The 24777-nt window shown below is 42.1% G+C and overlaps 2 protein-coding genes and 1 long non-coding RNA gene across 7 annotated transcripts; 1 reads left to right on the plus strand and 2 right to left on the minus strand.

Annotated features, from left to right (window-relative positions):
- Positions 1-2070: 2070 nt before the first annotated feature.
- Positions 2071-8241, minus strand: LOC133959028 (uncharacterized). The gene is made up of 5 exons (XR_009921760.1): positions 8019-8241; positions 3108-3211; positions 2957-3034; positions 2815-2868; positions 2071-2469 (listed from the first exon to the last, which is right to left on the minus strand). It is a non-coding gene; the product is annotated as an uncharacterized LOC133959028 (long non-coding RNA).
- Positions 8242-8878: 637 nt separating this feature from the next.
- LOC133959027 (regulator of G-protein signaling 14-like) lies at positions 8879-20120 on the minus strand. Of its 5 annotated transcripts, none has more exons than XM_062394095.1 (16): positions 19859-20120; positions 18822-18917; positions 16521-16542; positions 16213-16364; positions 16036-16128; positions 15318-15461; positions 15063-15230; positions 14873-14954; positions 14681-14781; positions 14324-14563; positions 13702-13778; positions 13291-13417; positions 12729-12810; positions 11366-11418; positions 10828-10900; positions 8879-9889 (listed from the first exon to the last, which is right to left on the minus strand). In XM_062394095.1, the coding sequence occupies exons 1-16, from the start codon at positions 19979-19981 to the stop codon at positions 9609-9611; spliced, it is 1914 nt and encodes a 637-aa protein (XP_062250079.1). In that variant the 5' UTR covers positions 19982-20120; the 3' UTR covers positions 8879-9608. The 5 variants fall into 5 exon arrangements, with proteins under 5 accessions (XP_062250079.1, XP_062250078.1, XP_062250080.1 ...); XM_062394094.1 differs by having other exon boundaries at positions 10807-10900; positions 19859-20114; XM_062394096.1 differs by having other exon boundaries at positions 10807-10900; positions 14324-14536; positions 19859-20111.
- Positions 20121-22322: 2202 nt separating this feature from the next.
- On the plus strand, positions 22323-24598 carry LOC133959052 (uncharacterized). Its single transcript, XM_062394133.1, has 8 exons — positions 22323-22465; positions 22648-22700; positions 22779-22847; positions 22979-23023; positions 23511-23549; positions 23653-23910; positions 24082-24180; positions 24435-24598. The coding sequence occupies exons 2-8, from the start codon at positions 22655-22657 to the stop codon at positions 24512-24514; spliced, it is 636 nt and encodes a 211-aa protein (XP_062250117.1). The 5' UTR covers positions 22323-22465; positions 22648-22654; the 3' UTR covers positions 24515-24598.
- Positions 24599-24777: the final 179 nt, after the last annotated feature.

Consider the following 24777-nt stretch of genomic DNA (forward strand, 5'->3'; position numbering starts at 1 on the left):
TGGCAATTTGGAAATAACTAATTTGAAATAAAAAGTAGTTTTTTACATAAAGGTACAAGTATATGCATTGTAAACAAAAATTGAGCTGCCAAACATACTTTTATCAACCGCATTACCTGATATTGTTTTGAACCACCACTTGAGTTTGTCTAACAGTATAAAAAAAAAAAAAAAAATGCAAGAACTGCTTCACCCTTGAGGAGAATCGAAATCTTTAAACTTATTTTATCACATTTATAAAAACACATTTATGAAACTATATCTTACATCAAACTTAAGGTTTTGTTTCCTGAGCTAATCATTACGCACATCTCTCATTGCCTTAGTTTGAGACTACGACCTCTAGGAGGTGCTGCAGGGCCTTGGGTCATCATTACCTCCATGGTATCTTATAGGGTCAGTGTGTAAACAACAATTTGTAAAATTTAGATGAAACGCACAACTGAAAACATCACTAGGATTATTTTATATTAAATTTCTACCAATACATCCCTGTCACCTAAATCTTACACACTGGACCTTTAATGAATGTTAGCTTTACATTATGTTTATGTTGCTATCAACATGTAAACAGGTATAAAGGTAATTATATAACAATGTAAAGAATTGAGTTATACAAATATTAAGAAGCTGCTGCTGTTACATGTTGATAATGTGCTGTTTTCTGTTTTCAATGTGATCGCAAAACTTCCTCATCAGGAGGTGGTTCTATCACCATAGCAACCAGATGCTAAGATTTGAAATAGATTATTTTGATTGACAGGGACAGTCTCTCAATGCCTCCTTTGATGCTGTGATGAACAGCATCAAAGGAGGTATTTTTATAGGAGACCTCTGATTGGCTGTTGATTGCCTTAAATACTGTTAAAGTTTAAGACAGTTGCTATTGCACTCTGACCTTGACTGAGGTAAGTCATGTCTCACTCGCTCACTGTATTTACCCAGCATGCTAACCAATACAATTCAGGCTCATTATTCAAGTTTAAAATGAAACCACTGTATATTATGAAGTTGCTGCTGTTACATGTTGATAATGTGCTGTTTTCTGTTGCTTTTATGGCAAATGTGGGAATATTGTTGCTGGCTTCTTTTGTGTTTTGTGCTGCTTCTCTTAATGAGTGATACGTTATAACGTGATGCTAAGTAGGGTTAGGTCGCCAAGGCCAGGCAGAGCGAGGCATTGTGGGAAAAACACCTGTAGCTTATTCTACCAAACAATGTGATTTATGTTACATTGGGAAGATTAACCTTGATGTTTAACTCAAGCATTTAAGACAAAGTAAAAAAAAAAAAACTGCCATCACTGCCAATCCAATACAGATTCAAATCAAAGCGTATGTTTGCCATGGTGATGGCTTTTTTGGTTAATGTGGAGTTTGAATGTGTTTAAGGACAAGTTGACGGGAGCTTAAGCTAATGCTAGGAGCACATTACATGAGGTGTGTAGCTCCTTTAAGGAAAAAAACAATCCCTTTCCATTGGGTCTAATGTTATTTCAGAGAAAACTTTTCTGGAAGGAGCATCAATTCGCATAACTCGCTCCCATGGTCCCATTTTTGTACTCTATTTCAAATATGTCTGTATGTCCGGCAAAGTCTTGGAATTCTCAATGTCTTCATAGGACTTATAGTTTCCAAATTATAGTGGTTTGAGTTGTGCACTCAGAGTTTAGATTTCTCTCTTCTTTTCTGACACTTTCAGTATTTTTGAGTAATAATTGATTTGATCCTTCTGATGTTTGATTGTATATGACCTCATTAGATCATTAATACTGAGCATCAGTGTGTAAACATATGTTTGTTGCTACAGATGAAGCAATTGAACTCCTGTAGAGTTTTCATGAACAGTGGGTTAATCTGATGGGGTCGTGAAATGGAGATGAAGGAAAAATTAAGTTCTCAATAAAAAATCATGTCCGTTTTTTGGACACGTCCCTTAATTTGTTGTCTTCTTATGTTTTCTTTTCTGAATAAATTACTGTAGTGAGCACACACACATTCACACAGCAGGATGTGGGTTTGTCAGTTTCACATCACAAAATGATGCTCTTTCTTTCAGACACTTTCAGTATTTTGAGTTTTGCAGTAGTTTATTCCTGGTGTGAGTGAGAACAGATGAGTAATCATTTTATTCTCAAAACACATTCAGTGTGGTATGTATATGACACTGACAGTACAATGAAGACAGCATCATCATGGCTTGTTTACATGCGATTGTCTCAGATCGTTTGTGTGTTTGTTCAATTTACCTTTTTCTTTTACAGTTTCCTTTATCAAATTTTCACTTCCTTGATTTTCTAATGTAGTTCGCTATTAACCTCAATATTGTGCATGTTACCTTGTGCACATTATTTACATTTGTATACGTGTATCATGTTGTTGTATGATGATCTTGTAGCTTTTATTGTCCCTTTTATTTATCACTTTCTTCGGTGGAGGACGAGGGTGTGTCCGAGCCATCGGGACACTCCTGCAACACAGGGAACACGTGTGTTTATGCTTTAACTGTACAATAATAGCAACTAACCAGAATGACACAAACTCATATCAGTCCCCTAAACTTGCCAGATGTTTTAAATCCAAGAGTTATCAACTATTCTCTGAGAAATCAACGAAAATGTGGAAAAAGGTCTTATCTCGCTATTTCAAAAAAAGTGAAAAGAATTTCTTGGCTTCGTCCCCTGATCCAGATCCAGACAAAAATTGAAAGATGTTTCCCCTGAGCCATACTACAAGTTTCCTGGTAATCTATTCTGGAGTTTTTGGGAAGCGAGGTAGGGGTACAGACACTTCTCGAGCACTGACATACGCTCACCTTCACGTTGTCCAGCTCTGGTCTGCCTGGGAGGGATTTTTGTGAGGAGAAGGCCTGTGAGATGACACAGGACAGTCAGAATAAAGATCTGATCAGAGGCTAGAGATACTCAGGATGTTTGGACCTTGGTGCCGCTGCTCACCTTCTTCGACTGCTGCATCTCCTCCGTTGATTTGGACCTGTTCTTCATGTGCTTCTGAGGAGAGGTGGTGTTGGAACTCTGCAGAGATGGATGCTCGTGTTAGACACGGCCAGAATGACTCCAGTGTTTTGCATGTCAGTGTTCCACTCACCTCATTTGTCTTCTGCTCCATGGCTGAATTATTTCCCAAGCAGACGTTCAGTGCTGACGGAACTTTGAGATTGATGATGTCCTTTGGAAGCTCTGTCTGTAAAACTGAAAAGACAGGAGACAGAATAATGAGGAGCTACTCAGTCGTTTGGTTGATGTGCAACAACGCCATTTAAATACCAGACATTTCACACAAAGCCTCTCAGACAGGACGTACTTGGCGTGAAGACCAGGTTATGAATGCGAGGTTAGACTGATCCCAGATTGATCTCGAGCTCCTGACGGACACGAATCAAGCGAGCAGAGGAGACTGCAGTTCTGGTCTCTTTTCAGTAGATGGCGACTGTGACTCACATCACTGATTTCAATGTTTTGTTTTTCCCTCAGTGGTTTCACCCTGGTGCTCCGCGATTATCTCATGCACACTGAACCTTTAAAGGCATATTCAAAACTACCATGGCACTAGGAAGGGGGCATACATAAAATAAAGTGAATCCATGGAACCTCCCAGGACTTATTGTGTACTCTCTTGGCCCAAGTCTTATTTCCTGAAGTTTTGTGGAAATCTGTTAATAATCTTTGCGTAAACCTGCTGAAACCAAACAGACGCTGCTGAAACCATAACATCCTTGGGGGAGGTAAAAAAAAGTACAACATACTAAAAGGAGGCAGAAGATTTCAACCCCCAATGAGAAGAAGGACAAAAACCACCTCCTGCAGCACTGAAAGGTCGAGTCCACAGCTGGTGTCAGGAGCCTCAGCAGCCGGGGACAAAACACCTCAGGGTCTGGGTCAGTCGCATAAGACTGATATTTGTCCAGTGATGTGATTGGTGCTTGTCCATAGCCGCCTCTGTCTGATACCAGACCAGTTTGATCAGATATAAACGTCGGCTTTTCGACACAAATGGGTGGTTTACTGGTTTCTCATTCTGCCTGGTTTCTAACAGATGGGACTGTAATCACAGAAGAGACATTGGGGAATTTGGAAGATGTGGTTGAAACCTGTTGCTCATCATGAAGCCATTATATAAATTTGGTATTCAGTACAAAATAACCGGGGAGTCTGAATAATATAAACACGCGGTGCACTAACTAATCTTTCCGCCACAGAGCACGGCCTTCATCAACCACACGACATCTGAGCTGTTGTTGTCCAGAGCTCCTTCCATCTGTGGAGGCCACAGGACGTCGCTGAAAGATTGGAAACCATCTGTAAGAGCATCTTGTGGTGTTTGCTTTTCTTTTGTCATGGTACATCATGGTTAGAATTATGCTTTAGGACTTTTTAAATATTGATTATGCTTGGGTTTTTCATGCAATTGTCATTCGCATATGTATTTATAATGGCAAAGTCACCTGAAGCAAACCACAGCCTCTGATGTTTCCTAATTTCTTACATTTAATTTGCTCAGAGTAAAAAGAAAGAACCAATCGGAGTAAAAAGAAAGAATCAATCAGAGTAAAAAGAAAGAACCAATCAGAGTAAAAAAAGAACCAAATAGAAAGAAAATCTCCCCTAATCTGCCTGATCAGGACTGTGTGGAAACTGTTCAGTCTGATTCATCCTCTCTTTTTCCGCAGGAGCTGTTTTGAGCTCATTTCCACCTGGTTTTTAATTTGTCTGTTGGGTGCTTAACAACATCTCATGCACACATCACTGAACTGGGATTAATGGCTTAATCAATTGGAGTAGACACTTGGACTCTTAAGCATAAATCAATGAATCTGTTTATCTTCATGATAATATAGTACACAGATTTTTACCATTTTACTATTTAAAAAACTAAAATACAATGATTAAATATTGTTGCAGTCGCTGAGTTGGAGGCCCTGATCGGATAGTATGAGTACAAATGCTCAGGGGACAGTTCAGTGTCCAAATACATCTGTTATAGTCCTTATTGGTGTCTAGTGACACATGTGCGGAGGCCACAATGTCAGACCAAGACTTAAGATTGACCCCCTGGACTGGAGCTACATAGTGATTAGTGGACCCGACAGATTAGAAACCATCTTCAAGGTCTTTATCGCTCAACCTGGGGCTTAACGGACATTGCCTGTCACTTTCATTACTGCTAAATGATCAAATGAATGGAAATTAATGATCTCCAGCAGGTATTTGTTTGATAGGTGTTTGTCTGTCTAGCGACACCAATGACGACTGCACCACAGGTCATGCATCAGGCCTCCTGTCAAATCAAAGCCCATGTCAAATCATTTTTTCTCAAAGAAGGTTTCTGTCATTTTAGATAGTTCTTATCATACTGATGTTTGTTTATGTGCTTTGTTTGAGTTATTAGATACTTCTGAGACTGACTCACGATTGGTCGAGCGCTTGTATCGCTACCGTGGCTCCACCCCAGACTCCAAATGTGCAAGATGGCAGCGTTGGTATCGGGATATTTTAGCCTTATTTGTGGAAAGTAGAAGGAAGTAGAGACGTGCTGTCCACCATAGACAATCTATGGTGGAAACCTTTCTGGTGAAATGTACAGAATTTATATAACTTGGAAGGGAATGTATGTTTTTGTGTATTCTATAGCCCACTGAGAAGCTATGATGATGAAATGATTTCTTCCCAAGATGTGAATTCTTCGCGATCCCTCCTGCCGAGCAAAGACGTATCAAAAAGCTGATCCATGGACCACCCTGCTCCCTGCTTCAGCCCGCTGCTCCACAGGAAGCGTTCAGCTCATAAAGAATGAATGGGGACTGATCGACAGGAACTCACTCGGCCCCTGCGACGGTTGACGTCAGTGGAAGCATCACGTTTGATGCTGCTGGGAACTCCATTGGAATGTCCCAGTTGGATTGGATTATATGTGATATCCAACAAGACCCTACCTGCTGGACCGCATTCAATGACACAACTGAATGCCCAGAGGGGCTTACCAACTGGAGTCCTCGCTACCTTCACACGAGGCCTATTACCACATTCATGATGGTTCAGTTGGCACACCCAGGGCTGGGTAAGGCTGTTGTTCTCCCTGCACTTAGTTTCAAATGTGCATTACAGCCCTTTGAGGAGCAGAGCAGGCTAATCTGAGCCCTGATGGCTGGGCAGGGTTTCACTGAGTCCTGAGTGCTCTCTTTCTCTCTGACCAGCGCCCGCAAGGAAATTACCTCACAGAGAATGAACTCACCTCACCCTGTTTTTCTCTCTCACTGTCTACCTGTCTTTGCGTACATGAGAAATCCCTCCTTGGCAGACCCCAACAATGACCCAACGCAAGATTTAAGGGATGGAGGCGACACAGGCAGGAGCTGAAGCTGCAGGGAATGCATCTTAGCTGCTTTGAGAATCACTTCTCCACCAATTAGCACACATGGGCAAACCAACCAAGTGACACGCCCGACAACACGCACAAATGCACAAAATGCTCAGACGCTATGACGTGACCACATAAAGCAACAAAAAGACTTTGGACTTAAAAGCTACTCAATTCTTAATGCAAGGGTGGTCAAAAATAATATTTTGCCTCCCAGTCTTTCCAAACCTTTCCTCCTCCTCCAGCCCCATCGCTCTGACTGACACACGACAACAACAGAGGATTTGTTCTATGAGATTGTGAATATAATGCTGATGCAAACATCTGCTTCATATCAGCAGAAATTCTGCTCCTGTGATTTAAATCCAGCAGCAGAGACCATTAGCTCAGTTTGAATGTTGGGTCAGTATTAATTAACTCCCCAACTGAGGAGCTGAATGTAATAAGAGCTTCTCAAGCCTAATCTCAGTGGGTGTGGGTGTGTGTGTGTGTGTTTCATGAGAAAAGGAAAGATATGACGGAGCAGTACATCCAAGTTATACCTACATCTTCACTCCTGCTGTCTTCTTACACTTAGTCACCAAAACGTCTGCCCATCTATCAAACAACTACCTGCTGGAGATCATCAATGTCCATTCATTCGATCATCTAGCAGTAATGACTGTGACAGGAAATGTCCCATAAGCCCCGGGTTGAGTGATGGAGACCTTGAAGATGGTTTCCAATCTGTCGGGTCCACTAATCACTGTGTAGCTCCAGTCCAGGAGGTCAATCTGAAGTCCTGGTCTGACATTGTGGCCTCAGCATAATCTGTATCTGACATCATCTCACATGTGCCGGATGTGCGCACTCGTAGAGGTTGTATACGTGCACATGCATGCACACACTGGTGCACAGAGGTGTGCATGTTGCCAGGAGCTGCACCAGCCGCTGTCCAGAGAGCACATTAAGACGGCTCACAGGGGCAAGGACATAATGTCCTGTAATTGATGATGATGGGCCGTCTGTTCGGCCACGTTCAGGTGTGACACATTTACACACACACACAATGCAACCCCCCCAGCTGGATGGATTTAGTCTGGAGACGCCCGACACAGCTGCTCCCAGCCTGATTCGCAGCTCAGGCATGTGTTTCTCATCTGATAACTGAGACAGTGCTAATGAATGCACTATCATTTTCAGTTCTAACACACTGAGCACAAACTCCACGTCCTTCACCGGCTCAGCAGAATCTGTCCATGCACAGTAGATGTGTGAGCACTGATCTGATGGATGGCTTTTGTTTTACAGCACTTGTGTGTTCTCCCTGCAGGAGTCTCAAAGGCACGGTGAGAATCTTGCACTGCTCCCATTAGAACACTTTTCTTAAAAAAAAAAAAAAAAAAAAAAAAGGTATAAAAAAATCTCTTACAGGCTCAAAATGAAACAGAGAAGAAAGAGCCGGAGCGCAATCTTCATGAAAACGTTAGCTCAATGAGATTATCTCAAGAAAGCATGAGACAGACAGGAGGGGAGGATGAATGATGGGAGTGACAGAGGGAGAGAGGACAGGCACACTCATCTAATGACAGTACAAACACAGCGATCGCCCCAGATGAATGATATTGATGAAATGCTTCAGGGGGTAATTCAGCCACTCACCTCCCTTCGTCTTCCCTCTTCCCTGCTCTCAGTTCAGCAGACGTGCGGTGGAGTGGACGGCACTCCTCATCTCACTGCTGCTATGGTGTCTGCGAGAGCACACCCCTCTCTGCCCATTCATAGGTCTGCCTACGCACCACTCACACACAGACACACACACACCAGGTGTGCCAATCATAGCTGTGCATGACAATGTCTCATCAGCCCGGCAGTGGGAAGGACAAACAGGTGTTGAACTCTGCACATTGATGCGTCCAAATACAGCTTGGTTCTTTGTTTCAGGTTAATAACTTCAGTGACTATTACAAGCTGATACAGACAAGGTGGGCGAGTCACATGCCTTTTGGGAAATATGGATGCTGCTGACATCATCTCATGGGGAATAATCCATCTATGACTCAGCTAATTTGTTTTGTAACCCACACAATGGCTAAACACTTCCCACATAATAGTATCTCTCAGGCTCCTCAACTGGAAAACACCTGCCAGCAACAAGTCTGCAGACACAAGAGGCGAATCATTGGCCAAAAACTGATCGCAAAGAGCCAATCAGAGGGCTGCGATGGTCCCCATCACTGTGCAGAAATGACATCAGTTCATGACAAGACTCAAGTGAAGGAGGCACATGGAAGCACGTAATCAATTGAAGAGGGTTACAACTGTACTGACTGGTCTGACACTGCATGACTCATACAGCCAGGGTCATTGGGCTCCGGCTGCACTTTGTATGAAATCAAATCACATAACATTTATCAAACCAGAACCTGACCTCAGTGTCAAAGTAAAGGTCCCATCTGAGGATGTAAAAAGGTGAAAGCAAACGTTTTCCCTCCCCGAACTGCAAACACGGACAAAAAGGATCACGTTCCATCATGAAACATTTTAATTCTTCGCATACACCCTGTGATATTTATCGGAATCACTCTCTATAAGATCACTTTACTCATAAAACAGGTATGGACCCTGATGTACAGTAGAATATAAAGTGACAGGAAAACAGGTCTTGACCAGGGCTTCATGAAGTGCCATCACTGCAAACCAGTAGCGCAAACATTCATTTCACAATCGCAAGTATAGGCACACAATATGAAAACAACAATTCTAAATATTAAAAGCTGTAAAAGCATTACAAAAATATTCAATTCAGAAAACACACTTCAAAAAGGCCCATCTGGACATTCACCGGTTCCTGCACAGAAACATGTTTTAGCTTAGAGTTTGGAGAAAAGCTGGAAGAAACAAACTCACACTGTACAGCATTAAATATCAAAGGAACACTATTCAGACACTGTTATCAGGGTGAATCTTGAGACTTAACTTCTTTTCTTACATTTAGGGGTTGCATCAAACAATTCATAGCATACATACCCAATCAGGGTGTGTAGTGTTTTTTAGATGACACTATAAATGCTTTCCATGATCTCTTCTTCCTCATGAGGCCGACATCAGCAACAGAGCTGGTAGCTCACTACTGTCTCAGAGCTTATACGCAAACAGTCATAAAAAGTGCTTAACAAGTTGGGACTCAAATTTGTTTGTTTTCTGTGATGGGCAACTTTGTCTGAGCCCATCCCAGCACATGGATGTTCTTCAAACATCAGTTTCTCTGCATTCTTTCGATTCAGATTCAGCAGATTCAGGGACTCTCTTCGCTGCTCCGGCTGGATGCGGAGGCAGTGACGACTTGTTCCCCGATTTCTCTCCGGGCTCTGCAGCGGGGGAGCTGGTTGCACCGCGCTCCTTCGACTCCATGTTGGGTCCCTGGTCTGAGGGCAGCTGCAGAAACAGCGGCACCTGTAGCTGCGCTTTGGTCAGGAGGCCCCGCTGGTCGTCCACCCTGCACTGAGCTCTCGTCAGCATGTCCAGAAACCCTGACGCAGACGGAATATCATGATCATCCCAACATTTATCTTAATCAGCCTGAGATATTCCAATTTTGTAGATGAGAACATGTTGTAGTAAGCTTAAAACTTCCAACGTATTCTTGATCAATAAAGCAGAATGTCAGAAAAAGAAGGTTCCATGTAAGAACTAAAACCCTTTGTCCTGACTAGATACTAGGGTTGGGTGATATGGGTACAATCTTTATTGATAAAGATTAAGTTGCCATATTGTTTTATGTATATCATTTTAATAATTTAAGTTCTTTGATGACTTTTGATTAGAAAAGCTGACAAAACGGTCTCACCACTTGTTCAATTAAGTAGATTATAAATTTGTATATTTTTTTTATGTAACAAATTACTATAAAACTTGATGGAAGGATGTGAAATGGGTCAAGAGAGAGAACAAATCAAAATTTCTGTGTGGATCTGAATCCAGAGCTGGATTTAGGATGTGTTTTCCCTAATTTCTTTAACATTGCAGTTTTTGCTTCCAAATCAAAACCTTGATCTGGTGAATTTAAACGTGCTGTCATAAGGGGACTGTTGGGCCTTGACAGAGGTTTATGCACTCCAGTGATTCCATTCTGTTGTAATGCTGCTGTAATCTGCTGAACGACATGTGATGGAAGAACTGCAGCTTTTAAATGCACTTTGTGGTGAGACTGCTTTGTAAATATGAACAAACATTTGAGCAGTGTCCACTTCTTTTGTGTTGTAGGAACACAATACAAGGTCAAGAAGACATTTCCAAACTGAAAACCAGATTTTTCAGCACATTGATTGAAACCTATATACTCAATATAGTAATGGCCGCTTCATCGAGGGGCTGTATTTTTCTTGATCATCTTTCAATACGTGCTGCCATATTGCCCAACCCTCCTTGCTACTGCTGAGCATCCTACCATCCATCTCGCGGTTCTTACTGGGCTTGGGTTGAGTCCTGACTCGGTCTGTCGATGATCTGGCCTGCACGTCACCTCCGCTCACTGCTCCTGCCTGCAGGAGCAGAACAGATTCCAGTAGTGTTTACATATAGAACAACATTTCACAGGTTTTAAATTTCAAGAGACTAATATGAATTCTACAAATCACAAAATGTTTAAACTTCTTACGAGAACTTGTGACGTCTAAGCCTTAAGCTTCGTAAAAAAGAAAAAAAAAAACACGATAGTGCACTGTATGTATTGTCAGCGATCAGATTTAAAGGTTCAGTGTGCAGAATTTAGGGACATCTAGTGGTGAAGTTGCATGTTGCAGCTGAATACCCCCCACCTCACCCTCCCCTCCCAAACATGTGCTAAGTTTCGTTTGTTATAAAAACTCAAAAAGGTGTTGTATAAATGATAATGAAGGTTATTGTCCCTTCTTCACACAGCCTTGGTATTAAAATAATAACCTTCATTATCTTTATTTAGGTAATAGTAATATTAATAATAAACAAAAGCATCTCAGCAGCCTCACCTGTGTGGCTACAGCTGAACCACTGCCCCTGGAAATGTTGCTCTGCTCTTTTCCTGTTCAAACCACAAAAATAAACTTAATGAGTTTAGTCTGTCCTGGTACAGAAACTCCTCAGTGGTCATGTGATAATGGTAGGGAACTTAAACAAAGGCATTAGCCAAATAAAAAATAATCTTGACTAGAAACTGGTGTGATTCAGCCCCTCTCCTCTCTCAGTGCTGCGGATGTGAGGCGGGGGGCATTGATCCGGAGTGAAGTCGGTACTGGTCTCTCAGCGTTCGGGGGAGAGCAGTGGAGTGAACTCAAAGTGACACGGCTCTCAACAAACAAAATGGTCTCTGACATTTCAACCCACAGAGAAGCACAAAACACACAAATACACAAAGAAATCAGAGCAGGAAGAAAGGAACGTGCAGGCAGTGACGCAGAGGGAAAGAAGAAGAAAACCAACCAGGGCAGTGAAGTGGACATGACAGGAATTTCTCTTCTTCCCTGCTAAACATGCAGAAACACTTCAGTCACTCTCATCACACACAGTGTACCGGTATCCATTAAACAAGTAGAAGGCACAGGCAGGGTTCAGGCAGTATTCAGAAGAGGTCACACAAAGCGTAATCCCTCAGGTCACCCACAGACAAACAAAAACGCAAACATGGATTGAAAGATAGTATGTGCCTCATCATGTTGTCCACATTTGCTCTTTGGCCAGAGTTTATTTAATCCTCTGCTTTGAAGAGCAGTGTGAGCCCCTAAATGTAAGAAAAGAAGTTACGTCTCAAGATTCACCCTGATACCAGTGTCTGAATAGTGTTCCTCCGATATTTAACCCAATGAAATATTTTGGACAGGTGGGGCACGACCCGAGGAAGAACCTGGTAAGTTTTGCTGCAGGTCTGGGTCGTAAAATCTTCATCAGTTTTTGTAATATTTTTAAACATCTTTGATGATTTGTCAGAGTGATTTATGAATATCAATAAAACAAATATCAGACACTTTTAGTGGACTGATTCATGAGTGTGTAACTTGGTGCTGTTCCAAATAAAAACCCAAACAGGGTCAGGGAAGAAACTTTAAACTGTATCAGGATGAGCAGGAGGAACCAGGATTTGTTTCTTTAATATTGTAAGATAGACTTCTTTCAACATTTTCATCAATTTACCAAGAATAATTCATGGATCTTGATGAAAATAAAAAAATCTATCTGGCACATGTAGTAAACTTATATCTATGGGCGTGTGGAATTTGGTGCAACTTGATTGGATTTAAGGGGGCTGCTGAGCCTTGGAGGAGGTGTGTCCTCTACTGATATTCTAGTTTATATCAAAGTAAAACAGTCTTGTTTTAAGTTGACAAGAACATTAACCTTTGGATTTGTCAAGTCGCAGCGTCTTATTGGCCAATCGGAACACGGAGCTGCTCATGTTCACAGGCTCATCGCTTCCAACCTTCAAACAGAGAAGAGAATAAAACATTGAAAGGGTTCAGTTGGACTGACACACAATGAGCTGCAGAGTTTTGTGAAGATCAAGATCCACCTCATTACTAAAATTATGTCATCTAATTACTTAGACCAATAACTAAATGGTTTTAAACATTCCCCTTTCAGTAATCAAATTAAAATTAAAGATTTAATAGAAATATTAACATGCCCACTGACATGTAATCCGTTGCTGATGGGACAGACAGAACACATTTTGAAAAAGGATTATATTTTAACAAATGTGAAACACGGTTGTGAGTCATCGATGTGAATTTCTTTTGTGATATTTCGTAGGTTGAAAATATCAGAGAACTTCTCTAACATGCTTGTATTATTTTGTGTCTATTCATGAGCTTTAAAAAATGCTCCTTCCTGTATAATTGACGAAAGTGATTATCAGGGGAACAGGCTGCATACTATGTCTCATTCATTCAGAAACACTCACCATGGTGACGAGAGCCTCTTGTGGCTTTAGGTCGTGCTTCTGCATCACCACAGAGAGGGCTTCCTGCAGCGTCTTACTGGACTTCGCCATGATCCCCACTGTCTTACCAGTGAAGGCGATCTCCAGCCTGAAACATGTATGGACAAGTCAGATTAATCACACACCCAATGTTATCTCAGAGGGAAATCCAACTATAATTTGACGCAGAAACGTCTCTAATTGCATATAGTGCAAATGATGACTCAAATCAAAATTAGGCCGGCTAGTCAAATGTCTCTAGAACTGGTGTGAACACAGGGTCTTCCCTCCAACATGGTGACGAGTGACGTGCTGCAGTGGGTGATGTGTGAAACCCTGCAAGGCTCAGACAGAAAAAAAAAGGAAGCAAAGGAAGTGACACATTTGACTCACGCAAACATCACCCTGAGCTCGAGAGAGACCTGCTGATCCCTCAGCACGGAGCAGTCCTGGTCCAGAGATAAGGGCTGCTGCAGAGACAGAGCAACGGTGTTACAGACAGAGACATCACAGAAATCAGCTCCAACCTGGAACACTTGAGTCAGACAGATAGTCCAACGTGAAAAGTAGCTTTGAGGGATGGATGTATGGACAGGAAGGGCATAGTCTATACTTTACAGTGTCGTCCAGTTGATATTATTTCTTAAGGGTTCAGTGTGTAGAGTTTAGTGACATCTAGTGGTGAGGTTTTGTGTTGCAGCTGAATACCCCTCACCCTCCCCTTCCAAACATGAAAGAGAACCTATGGTAGTCTTTACTTTTCATAAAAACTCAAAATGTGTTTAGTTTGTACGGTCTGGGCTTCTGTAAAAAAACATGGTGGCCTCCGTAAAGAGGATCCCCCTCCTGATCTAAATATAAAATATTTAAATATAAAGCCCCCAAATTAGGATAAATAAAAATGTTTAGATGAAAACACTTGATTCAACCTATTTTATATGCAATTTATACCAGTAGATCCCTTTCACCTCAAATCGTACACAGTGGACCTTTAAAGCTGTGACCGGCCGCTCACCTTGTCCCTCTGGTGAAGGTAGATGATGACATCCTTCAGTGGGAAGCCTCTCTTTTCACACAGGCTGGCCAGCATGTCTTTGATGGGTTGGCCGTTCCGCGTGGGGGCCAGGGAGGCACTGCCATCGGGCAGGTAGACACAGCAGTAGCCCCCTTGCACCTCTATCCGACTGCCACCTCCCTTGGTTGGAGAGCGGGGACTTGATTTGCCGTTCTCCAGAGAGAGAAGAGAGGAAATGACCTAGAGTAAGACATTTCACATATGTACATTCATGTGTGCCTCACTGCCTATAACCAATTTCACAGTAACCAGCTACAGCTACAGAACAAACCACAAACCCATTGCCACTGCACTGACCTCCATCTGCCTGCAGAGGGAACCAAGCTCCAGGCTGCTGGTTGATACGGCCGACACATGGGATTCCTTCCGGGAGCCTGCACCCTGTGTGCTGGATGCATCTATTGGAATTAATGGCAAGAAAATAGACGTCAGCCAGGAATAAAGTTGCAGGACGGGAATTGAGGCCTAAGCATTCGACAGGAACTGTACCCCCCCAGGATCCTCCGTTTTGTCGCGGTTTCTCTGAGACAGCCCAGCCCCCTGGCAAACTGTGAAAGTCTGACTTCTTGTTCTGTTTGAGACACAAGTTCTTTCAGCAAAATTAAGAACAGAAATTGTCACACCCCCCCCCCCCCCCCCCCCCCCCCCATCCCTGGCCATTTCCTCCCCAGCAATCTACCTTTGGGTCACTGAACGACGGGCTTCTCGTGGCCATGTCCTCACAGGATCCCAGGCGGAGTGGCTCATGGGAGGGCTGAGGTTGAAGATTTCCTCCCAGGGTGCAGCTGTGGTACAGAGGAGAACGCACAAAGCGCCTGTAGCTGTCCATCTTCATCAGCTTGAATATCTGACGCAGAGCGGGGACAGTGGTACAAGCGGTCAGCCGAGGCACCAGCACTGGGTTACTCTGCTGAGAACGGACTCTGAAACCGACCTGTGCTTGGGCCTTGTTAAACATGTCGGGTGTGGGCTGCTCCAGGTCCTTCTCCTCCGTCCTGGCGGTGTCATCGATGTTCACAGAGTAGGGAGCGCTGGGGGACAGGTAGGTGTTGTAGATGGAGCGAGCCGCTGTTTTCAGCTGGAAATGCAATAGAGGTCTCAGACCAAATCATCCTCTTGATACCTAGACTTTGTTTGATGCCCGAGTGACACAGTGAACCAGTTTCCCTTTCGATTTCATCTGACTGAGTGTTTTCATTTGGTTGGTGTCTTCCGTTTTGAATTTTTTTTTTTACATCCTGCACCAATAACAATGAAATCCACGCTTTCCATTCGTCAACTGGAAGTCATGCAATCAATAACTAACTCAAATTTGATTTGTTTCTCAGAGAAATGAGAAATGGCAGCACAAGAGTTGATGGAAGCTTTTATGCTACTTTTATTTGAGAGCTTGCTGCAGAGGTCTTTGTCTCAAACAACTTTATATCACTGACGTCAACAGGAAATGTATCTGTTCTGGAAAATGCTGCGTAAACATTGTTAACATCATAGAATCACACATGGTGGCTGCAGATCCCTACATGGATTTGTTTAGAGGAACAAAGCAGCTCAGTTCACAGTCACTGTAAATAATCAACTTCTTGTCTAAAATAAAAAAACACAGGAATATTTATCAAACCATGCAAATGGTTGCAAAAAAAAGCGTCATCTACCTTGTCCAATGAGGTGGGTGGTGTCTTCCTGAACTTTTCACAAGCTTGCCAGAATAAAATGTTCTCTGCACTCACCTCAGACCTCAAGAAGGCCTGTGGAGAAACACACACTGCATGAACACACACCTCTAGCGAGGGGTCATTGGAAAGCTTGTACGCGTGTCAGGTGAACCTCACCGTGAAGTTACGGACACCGGACGGGTCGTCCAGCAGCTTCTCGAACGAAACGGCCCAGCTCAGCACGCCGTTAACGGGGCCGGCCTCTCCGCCCGGAGTCCCCGGGAGACTGGAGCTGCTGCCTCCACAGCTCCGTGCAGACATGTTCAGCTCTACAACACATCCAGGCACAAAACACACCCAGCTATCAGCAAGGGGAAGCGTGACCAAGAATGAGACTGAATCAGGTCTTCATCGGTCGTGCATGGACATGTTCAGATTGTAGAAATACAGGATTGCCAGTGTGCACGTCGGCAGTTCACGCTTACCTCCGTCTGACACCGCCTGGCTCTGTGAAGAGAGAGATAAAACACTTAACACAAATTAAAAAACATCTGATCAGACTGAATACAAGTCGTCATGGACGAGTGGGCGCTTGTGTAACGTGACAAATTCCTGTACTTCCAAAGAAACTTTCCTCTCAGTTCAACGGTCACTTGACTATTGACTGAAAATCATAAAAACAGTAAATGTAAATTCATAATAATATAACCAATCAGTCACATGTATTCAAAGCAGAGAGGCTGACATTAAGGAAGTGAAAAGTTAACAGCAGCTGCATGTTTCTTTGTAGAGTGGCTCAGTGCAATCAGGCTGGGCTGTTCTCACAGGAAGTGGTTGTGACACTGAAGAAAATAAGTCATTCAGCTTTCAGAGCGCATAACATCCTCTTCACAATTGAGTGTGAGAAGAACCAAAGTACAGATCTGGGACGGATATCAGACCAGCAGGTTAACTGAATCCGTTTAAAATGTGTTTATACTTATATTTGCTAACTCAATAGGACCATGAATAGCATGATCACTGGCCCTGTTCAGATTAGTAGACCACATGGGGGCCGAGGCCTGGTCCTAATGAAGTGAATCATGGTTTCTGAGCTCCTGGGTAACATTTGTGGTAAGAAGTGCATTGTGGTGAGGTTAAGGTTAGGTATGGATTCAGAATAGCTGCGGTTAGGAGGTATTGGTTTGGCTGTCCACAATGAATGGAAGTCAATGCAAAGTCCTCATGAAGAAAGCTGCACAAACCTGTATGTGCATGTGTGTTTGAATGTGTTACTTCTGCCGAGTACACACCAGGGGTAAACGTTGGTAAAAATAAAGTAGGAAGTAACACTTTGTTTATCAAACTCTCAATGTTCTACTTTCATCAATGTTGCCTCACAAGTCGTTTAAATGTTTAAATTAAACTTCTGCTGACCTAACTCTTCTGTTGGTTCTTCTTGGTTAAATTTTCATTCTTCATATTCATTCTCCAGTGATCTGAGCTGGACATGGCACGGCTCTCAAACTTGGACATGCAGCTTTTTTGATTTGAGTTTTCCCGAAATGCGAGTCATGGTTTTCACAATTTTTTGCTTTAGCCAGAATCGATTGCTGAGTCATACTGACAGATACGTGTTGGGTTATTAAAAACGTGTGTCTCTCTCAACATCAGCTCATGTCACACAAAATGGTAAAAGCCAAAGGCCAAATCTAGCTCTGGTTTTTGAAGTAACGCAGAATTCCTGGGAATCAAAGTTGCAAGTTTTGTCGTCTAAACTCATTGTTGGACTAAGGCCGGAGTGTAAGAAAGTACATAAGAGGAATGACGCAACAAAACGTTTATTTATAATTTTGCAGGAAAATCGTACTGAAAGGTCCTATAGTCATGGACCTTTCAGTCTGGGGATGCCTTGGTTCAGGGGGTAGAGAGGGTCACCCGTTAACCGGAAGTTGGTTTGATTCTGGTCTCCCCCAGGCTGCTTGCCAAAGTGTCCTTGGGCAAGACACTGAAACCCAAATTGCCCCTCATAATGGCTGCACCGACTGTGTGTGAGAAAGTGCTGCACGTAGATGCACTGTATAAATGTGTGTGTGAATGGGCAACTCTGTCCAGTATAAGCACTTTGAGTGATCATCAAGACTAGAAAAGTTCTATATAATATATATTTTCAGACCTTTGACCAGTAAACAGCAGAGAATATACGACAGGAGTAGGATTCCCCGCAGAAGATAAGTAAACATGTTCTGTGCGATTGATCATTGGAACATCCGTGTTCTCTCCACCTTTTATGAGAAATACATCTCTCACCTTTTGACTTTGAGTTAAACCCTTTCCTTAGAAACCTAATGGTGTCACGTTAAGTAGCCCAGAGCCAGCTTGGCCTCCACCTGACAGCTTGACGTAGTTGGATGGCTCATTTACCGCAACTGACTCAGTAGCTACCGACTGCAGCCATACCGCTTCATTGGTTCTGGCACCGCTGATAGGTGGATACTGGATTTGACAAGCCACCACAAGAATACACCACCGTCACACAGTCTGCACTCAGACCTGGATCTCAGCTCGATCGTGTCAGAAAGGCAGATTGAGAAAGTACCAGAAGACTTTTGTAAGACATTCCTGTTCTTTACAAGTATACACACCCGACACCGGCTCATTCCCCTTTGACTTTACACACTCACACTTCTAAAGCTCCACTATGTCGAGGCTGATTAAACGTCTTGTATTCTAAAATGGATGAGTCGGATCCAGCAGGAGCAGCTGCAGAACCAAACCCATCCAGACAAAGACCGGTTCCAGCTCACCATGTGACCGACGGGAATCCTCTGAGCGTTGCTGTTCTTCGCCATGACGGCCCAGACACCAGACCACGAGCTGAGCTCCTGTGCGACGTGCACACTCTAAGGGGACACAGCAGAGTGCTCCACCCAAACATGATGCACAATCTTCATACACACACTCAAAAAACCCCATCACTTTGTGTTACTTCCTGCCTGTAAGGGAAGTCTTGCCATAGCAACAAGCCGCAAAAGAGGAAGTACGGTTACACCGATCAAACTGTTCTCAGCCTACGTCTTGAGAAATACTCTGATGTGGGAACACGGTCCAGGCAGATGTGCTCATTGTGCTTTTGATGCACTGCAAGAGTCACTCGATGCAGCTTTAAACCGGGACACACTGTCAGCAGCAGATTTACGATAGCTCTTCTGCGTCCGGGACCTTCTACAATGTGCACGTGTCGAGGAAATCTCTGAGATTTAAGCAGAAAACCTCTAAAATCATGAGATGCAGTAGTTTCAGGAAAGTTAGAATAAAGTCAAATTTATGTTTTTGTTTAAACGTTGCTAAACTTCTGAAAGACGTACGAATCATGACAACATTTCAGCTTTCAAACAATTATGAGATTTGTTAGATTTTTTACACAAATATGACAGGAACTAAACCTTGACACACTTTAGGCCCACGTACCGACCGACAACACCAATACATCACATACAACAATAATATACAACCACATGTACGATACGAAAACTAACAGAAACTCTTAAAAATATAATAGAATTAAATAAAATAAAGATATTAAATTGATATTTAATTTTACATTATTAAGTATCAACAAATAAAAGATCTTCAAGAGGAAGGGAATTTGTCACTGTATGAGTATTATTCTTTAGCTAAAGCAATTAAATGATTGTTGATTAAATTAAACATGAACAATTCCAACATCAAGGTAAACAACTTTAAAGAAGTGCTCCCATGAAACCAGCATGCACACATATCTCACCAAACCCTTCTCAGGTGGAATTCCCTCTCATTAACTTGTGTGAAATCATTGTCGTACCTCATCATGCACAATGATGCCACCGGCTGTGCTGCACCATTTCTCATATTTCTTGTTTTGCGTTTGGGCCGCAGCCTTTGCCAGGCGGCAGATCCTGCGATAAAGTCTTCTGACAGTGACCATCCTCAGGGGAGCGAGCACGCTGCTGCGAGTGGAGAGCAGGGAGCTGGAGAAGTGTGACAGCTGAAAGCTCTCACTCAGGCTCAGGGCTAATGAACAGGTCTTACCTGGGTGTCCTCAGTGAGGCCCGGCACAAGCCAACGAGCCAGCGCGCCAGGTGAAGCAGGCCGTCTTGATTGAAGGTGCACCGTTGCTGTCACGGCTCAGATGTTGTCAGTTATCGGTCGAGGTTCAGCAGCTTCCCTTGCCTGGATATAAACATGCAAAGTGGCCGCGCACAAGCAAAGCAGCTGTTTTCACATGCAAATACTTATCGGCTGGTCTGGTGCTCCTGGGAATCATTGTGTTATAGTGTTAAGATAATATGAAGAACTTGCAAAACAGATCAACCTTACTAACGATGTAGGTGAAGAAATAAGCAGTGTCACAAGAAGAGGAAATGTCAAGGTGTTACTTCAATAAACAAACATCTCCACAGCAGCACTTTTTAGTTTGTGTGTGTGATACTGTTACTTTTCACACCTGAGTGTTCAGTACGATGAATTTGTGTAGTCTGGAACATTTATTGCAATTTTGACTTCAGCGACTTATCCCGATATTTATTTTACACACTATATCAACATATTAATAATATTAATCCTGAAAAGAGGTTTTCTAACCACAACAGGGGAAATAATGGAGATATCTCAGTCAGAGCAGACATGCTCCAGCTTTTAGTGTTCTTTGTGCCAAAAAACAAAATTTTGCCTGATTTGATAACCTGGGACAGGTCACTTTTTAACAGGGACACGTATATTAGGCTGTCTTTGCTTTTCACAAAGAAACTCATCTTCAATAAACAAACCATAATATTCATAAAGGTGTGTAGCATAAAAAAAAAAATCAATCAACAGATCTAAAACAGATTATTCATTCAGGAATTCATCATTGTATTGAGGCGACTCGAGGAACAAACAGTCCGAGACACGATCATCATCTTCTTCTCCACATGGCCGCAGACCACAGGACAGAAACTCTTCTCTGTTATCGATAGTAAATGACATGATAATCCTAATAATGACAAGAACAACAATCATTATTAAAATGTATTATAATGATCACAAAGGTTTTTATTATTGTAAGTACAAACCATAAAAATACAAGGGTAAAAAAAAAATAATTCATAAAAACCACTGCCATGTGTGACAACCGCTTTCTAATAAAAACACGACTTCCGAGGAGATTCAACAGACGTCTTCAGCAGCAGGTGACACTCACATCCTGCCAAGTACATTTAACCACATCCTAAACATATGTGGTAGTTAAACCGTTTCAAAGCCACGGTCCAGGTTCACTGTGCATTCTTCAGCAGACTGACAGCATCAGCATTTTTGGATACTCACTTTATACTCATCTTAGTTCCGATTTTCTCTATAACACTAACACAACATTTTTGTTTTTTTGTGTTTTATATTTTATCTTTTGTATATATTTCAGGTGTGCATTTCACTTAAGCCACATGAACCTTTACATTTCATATATGTTTTTTGTATTTATGTGGTTAGAAAAGAAACATCAGTTTTCTCAGGGACTCACATTCTCCAGCATCTCATTCACTGACGATCCAGTATTGTCTTTAATACGTTGGGATAAATAATTTGTCTGTAGGCGGACATAGTCTTTTCAGTTATTCAACCTACAACACGTCAACAACGACAAAGTGTTTACAGGCGGACAGAAGAGGTTTCCCAAACAGTGTCTAATTACTTAGGGCTAGTTATCCTGCTCAGATAAAAACATTTGAAAAGTAAAAGAGGTCTTTCTTCGTTTCGGTTTCAGCTGTATGCACAAAGTCTTACCATATGAACCTTGAGTGAAATTAAACTAAAATATAAAATATGAATAAAATAAATATTTTCTCAAATTGTATAAAATGTATGTTATATATAATAATACAATTTAAAAAATATATATATAAAAGTTAAGTAGCGGGATGGCTGATCAGCGGCACCCTCTACTGGCCACCTTCCTGAACACACACTATGCATGAAGGCCCTGCATGAAGATTACAAACGTGTTTCCAAGCTTCAGTTCTTCAAATGAAGGTGGAATAAGAAAATATTCTGAGAAAGATTATCCATAGTTTGAGTCTCCTTATGTGATGAGTGCACAGGCAATGGACATTTAGCATAAGTAAACCACACTACTTCTCTCCTTCTCTCTTTTCTCTTCTCCATAACAAATGTGGACACGCCATCATTTTTAACTTCAGTGTCACTCAGTTAACACGCAGTTAACAGCAGCCTGGCTATCACAGGTAGCAACGCCCCCACTAACACACACAACCGTAGTGTTGTTTGTTCCGTGAGCTTCCAGGAAGAATATTGATTTGCATCCGTATCAATGTTTATGATCTGAATTCTGCCGTATTTTTTCCAATGCAAAGACCGTAGACAGAGCAGAGCAGGTCACCACTCGGCTCGGTGTGACCAGACGACACCACTGGAGGTAAAATAAAATAAGGAACATTTTAGCATTGTTGTGTTTATTTTTTTTAGACTTCTGACGACTTGTAGTACCTCATGTAGTGCAGTGATGTTTCCTTTTTGTCTTTGCTTTTTGTGTGAATTCTGTTGATCTTATTTTTTCAGCTTTTACTGATTCTGTTGTTGAACTCATTCCCAACACAGAATCGTTATGAGAGAGACGTTTCAATATCTACTGCTTGGTCTTCTCCTCATAGGTAAGCATTCTGAGTGAGTGTGTGCGTGTGTGTGTGTGTGTGTGTGTGTGTGTATTAACATGTGTTCTGTTATTCTAGCTGCTGTTGGCTCTGCCTGTGTTCCTTTACAGTGTCTGAGATGTAACCTCACAGACCTGACTCAACCAGGTACAAATAAGAAAAAATCTGTATTTCTATCTTTATAGACGCCTTCTGGAGATATTGTATTCATATGAAATAACTGTGAGGGAAGATGTAAAGGGAAATATCTTGATTAGTTATTTCTTCCACCTCTGTAGGTAACATCTCAGGCCACCAACCGTGGAACGCTTCCTGCATTCAGGGTCTGTGTCCTCTCTCTTACATCATATATATATATATATAGAGAGAGAGAGAGAGTATTTACAGAACTGTAATTGGCAGTGAGTTGTCGTAGAATAAGGTTGAGCCAAGGTTGAGTCAGTCTCAGCATCAATTAAATAATCAAAATCAGAACCACTGAAAAAAAGAACACTTAGAAATTAGTGTGAGTGTATAAACTACACTGCAGCCAGCCACCGGGCGGTGAGATGTTTTGGCTTCATTTTTCAGGGAGCAGTCATATCGTCCATCTTTATACACAGTTCATGAAGAAAACAGGTGTCATGATTATACTTTACTGAGATTTTATTCATTGATTTTCCCAGACAAAAAAAGCGAATAATTTTTTATCTTAGAAAAAGCTTTATGAAAACTTAGGATGTGTCATGAGTGATGTGTTGTAAATGTAATTCTGACAGTGACTGAACTCCCTCTGTTCCTCTTTACTCTTCTCTCAATACATATATGCAGATGATCTATATGCAAATATTTCATCAAAATTCAAAAAAGGTAACGTGCCACAATATTCTGATTAGTGTCGCTGCACTGAGACACACAAAGTGACTTCTGAGTGATTATGTTCTTCTCCTTCCTTATTAAATATTCCCTTCAGACTTAAAGGTCTCTTCCAACCGCAATGAAACTGAAATTGATGAGGGCAAAGACATCCAGCTGAATTGTGTCCATGACCTCGAAAAGCTGGTGTCGTTGTCCGGATGGAAGAAGGACGGGGAGGAAATCTTGAAGAAACAAAACAAGACCACGTTAAGCCTCAATAAAGCTTTGGCGCATATGTCGGGCAAGTACAGCTGCTATGTGAAAAGCCCATGTGGCGATTTGGAGTCCGAGCCACATGATCTCAAAATTAAAAGTGAGTAGACGTTTCTCTGCTTAAAACACACAGCCACGGATTTTCTTTAGCTTTAAAATATCATTTAAATTCAAAATTAAAAGCACAGGAGCCATAAATGTTAACGGTTGATTTGTACCCTGACAGCATGTGTCTCTGTCTGTCTGTGTTTCTGCCTCTGAAACTGTGCAGACAACAGCATGATCCTCCTCCTCGTCTGTGGGATTTCAGCTTTGGCCCTGGTCGTGACTATGGGACTGGTGCTGAAGTACAAGCTGAAACGAGACAGCGGTGAGATCTCAGCTCAGTTTGACCGACAAATTAGAGAGAAACAACATATGGCCGTTCATTTTTTCTCAAATACATTTATTTTAAAATACATGATGAGGTCTATATCCCCCACTGATATACGCTTAATGACATAAAAATCATTTTCTTCAAATCCCTGAAAACCGAGATTAAATGTGAACCTCAGAGGGGCTGGTAGGTCTTCATGTGTTTGATTATCAAGTGTGGCACTGATCTTCATGTTTCTCATTCTGCAGCAAAACACAAAGAGAGGCTGGAGATGAGGAACCAGGCGGCGAGGTCTGGAGGTCCAAATCCAATCGGGCCGAGGGTCTAAACTCACTCTTTCAAAATGAATCAGTGCTAATACTGTTTCACAATCTGCTATCATAGTATTTCATATAGAAATAAAACTTCTTTAATCCCCGTCTTTGAGGCAAACTCTGTGACTCTGTGTGTGTGTGTGTGTGTGTGTGTGTGTGTGTGTGTGTGTGTGTGTGTGTGTGTGTGTGTGTGTGTGATCAGGTGAGGTCAAAGCTTATGTAGGGCCCTTTTCCAGTCCAGTGTGGATCCATTGTATAACACAGCGTTCATGTTAGC

This window comes from Platichthys flesus, chromosome 8 (genome assembly GCF_949316205.1).
Source record: "Platichthys flesus chromosome 8, fPlaFle2.1, whole genome shotgun sequence".
NCBI classification, from domain to species: Eukaryota; Metazoa; Chordata; class Actinopteri; order Pleuronectiformes; family Pleuronectidae; genus Platichthys; species Platichthys flesus.

Bases quoted from the DNA above. Each gene is read 5' to 3' on its own strand.
- LOC133959027 (XM_062394094.1), bottom strand. From the start codon at position 19,981: ATGGTCACTGTCAGAAGACTTTATCGCAGGATCTGCCGCCTGGCAAAG. The intron at 16,365-16,520 runs GTAAGCGTGAAC...GATGTGTTGTAG, and splicing joins CCAGGCGGTGTCAGACGGAG to AGCTGAACATGTCTGCACGG. The intron at 9,890-10,806 runs GTAGGATGCTCA...CGTCTGCGTCAG, and splicing joins TAAGAACCGCGAGATGGATG to GGTTTCTGGACATGCTGACG.
- LOC133959052 (XM_062394133.1), top strand. From the start codon at position 22,655: ATGAGAGAGACGTTTCAATATCTACTGCTTGGTCTTCTCCTCATAG. The intron at 23,550-23,652 runs GTAACGTGCCAC...TATTCCCTTCAG, and splicing joins TTCATCAAAATTCAAAAAAG to ACTTAAAGGTCTCTTCCAAC. The intron at 23,911-24,081 runs GTGAGTAGACGT...GAAACTGTGCAG, and splicing joins ACATGATCTCAAAATTAAAA to ACAACAGCATGATCCTCCTC.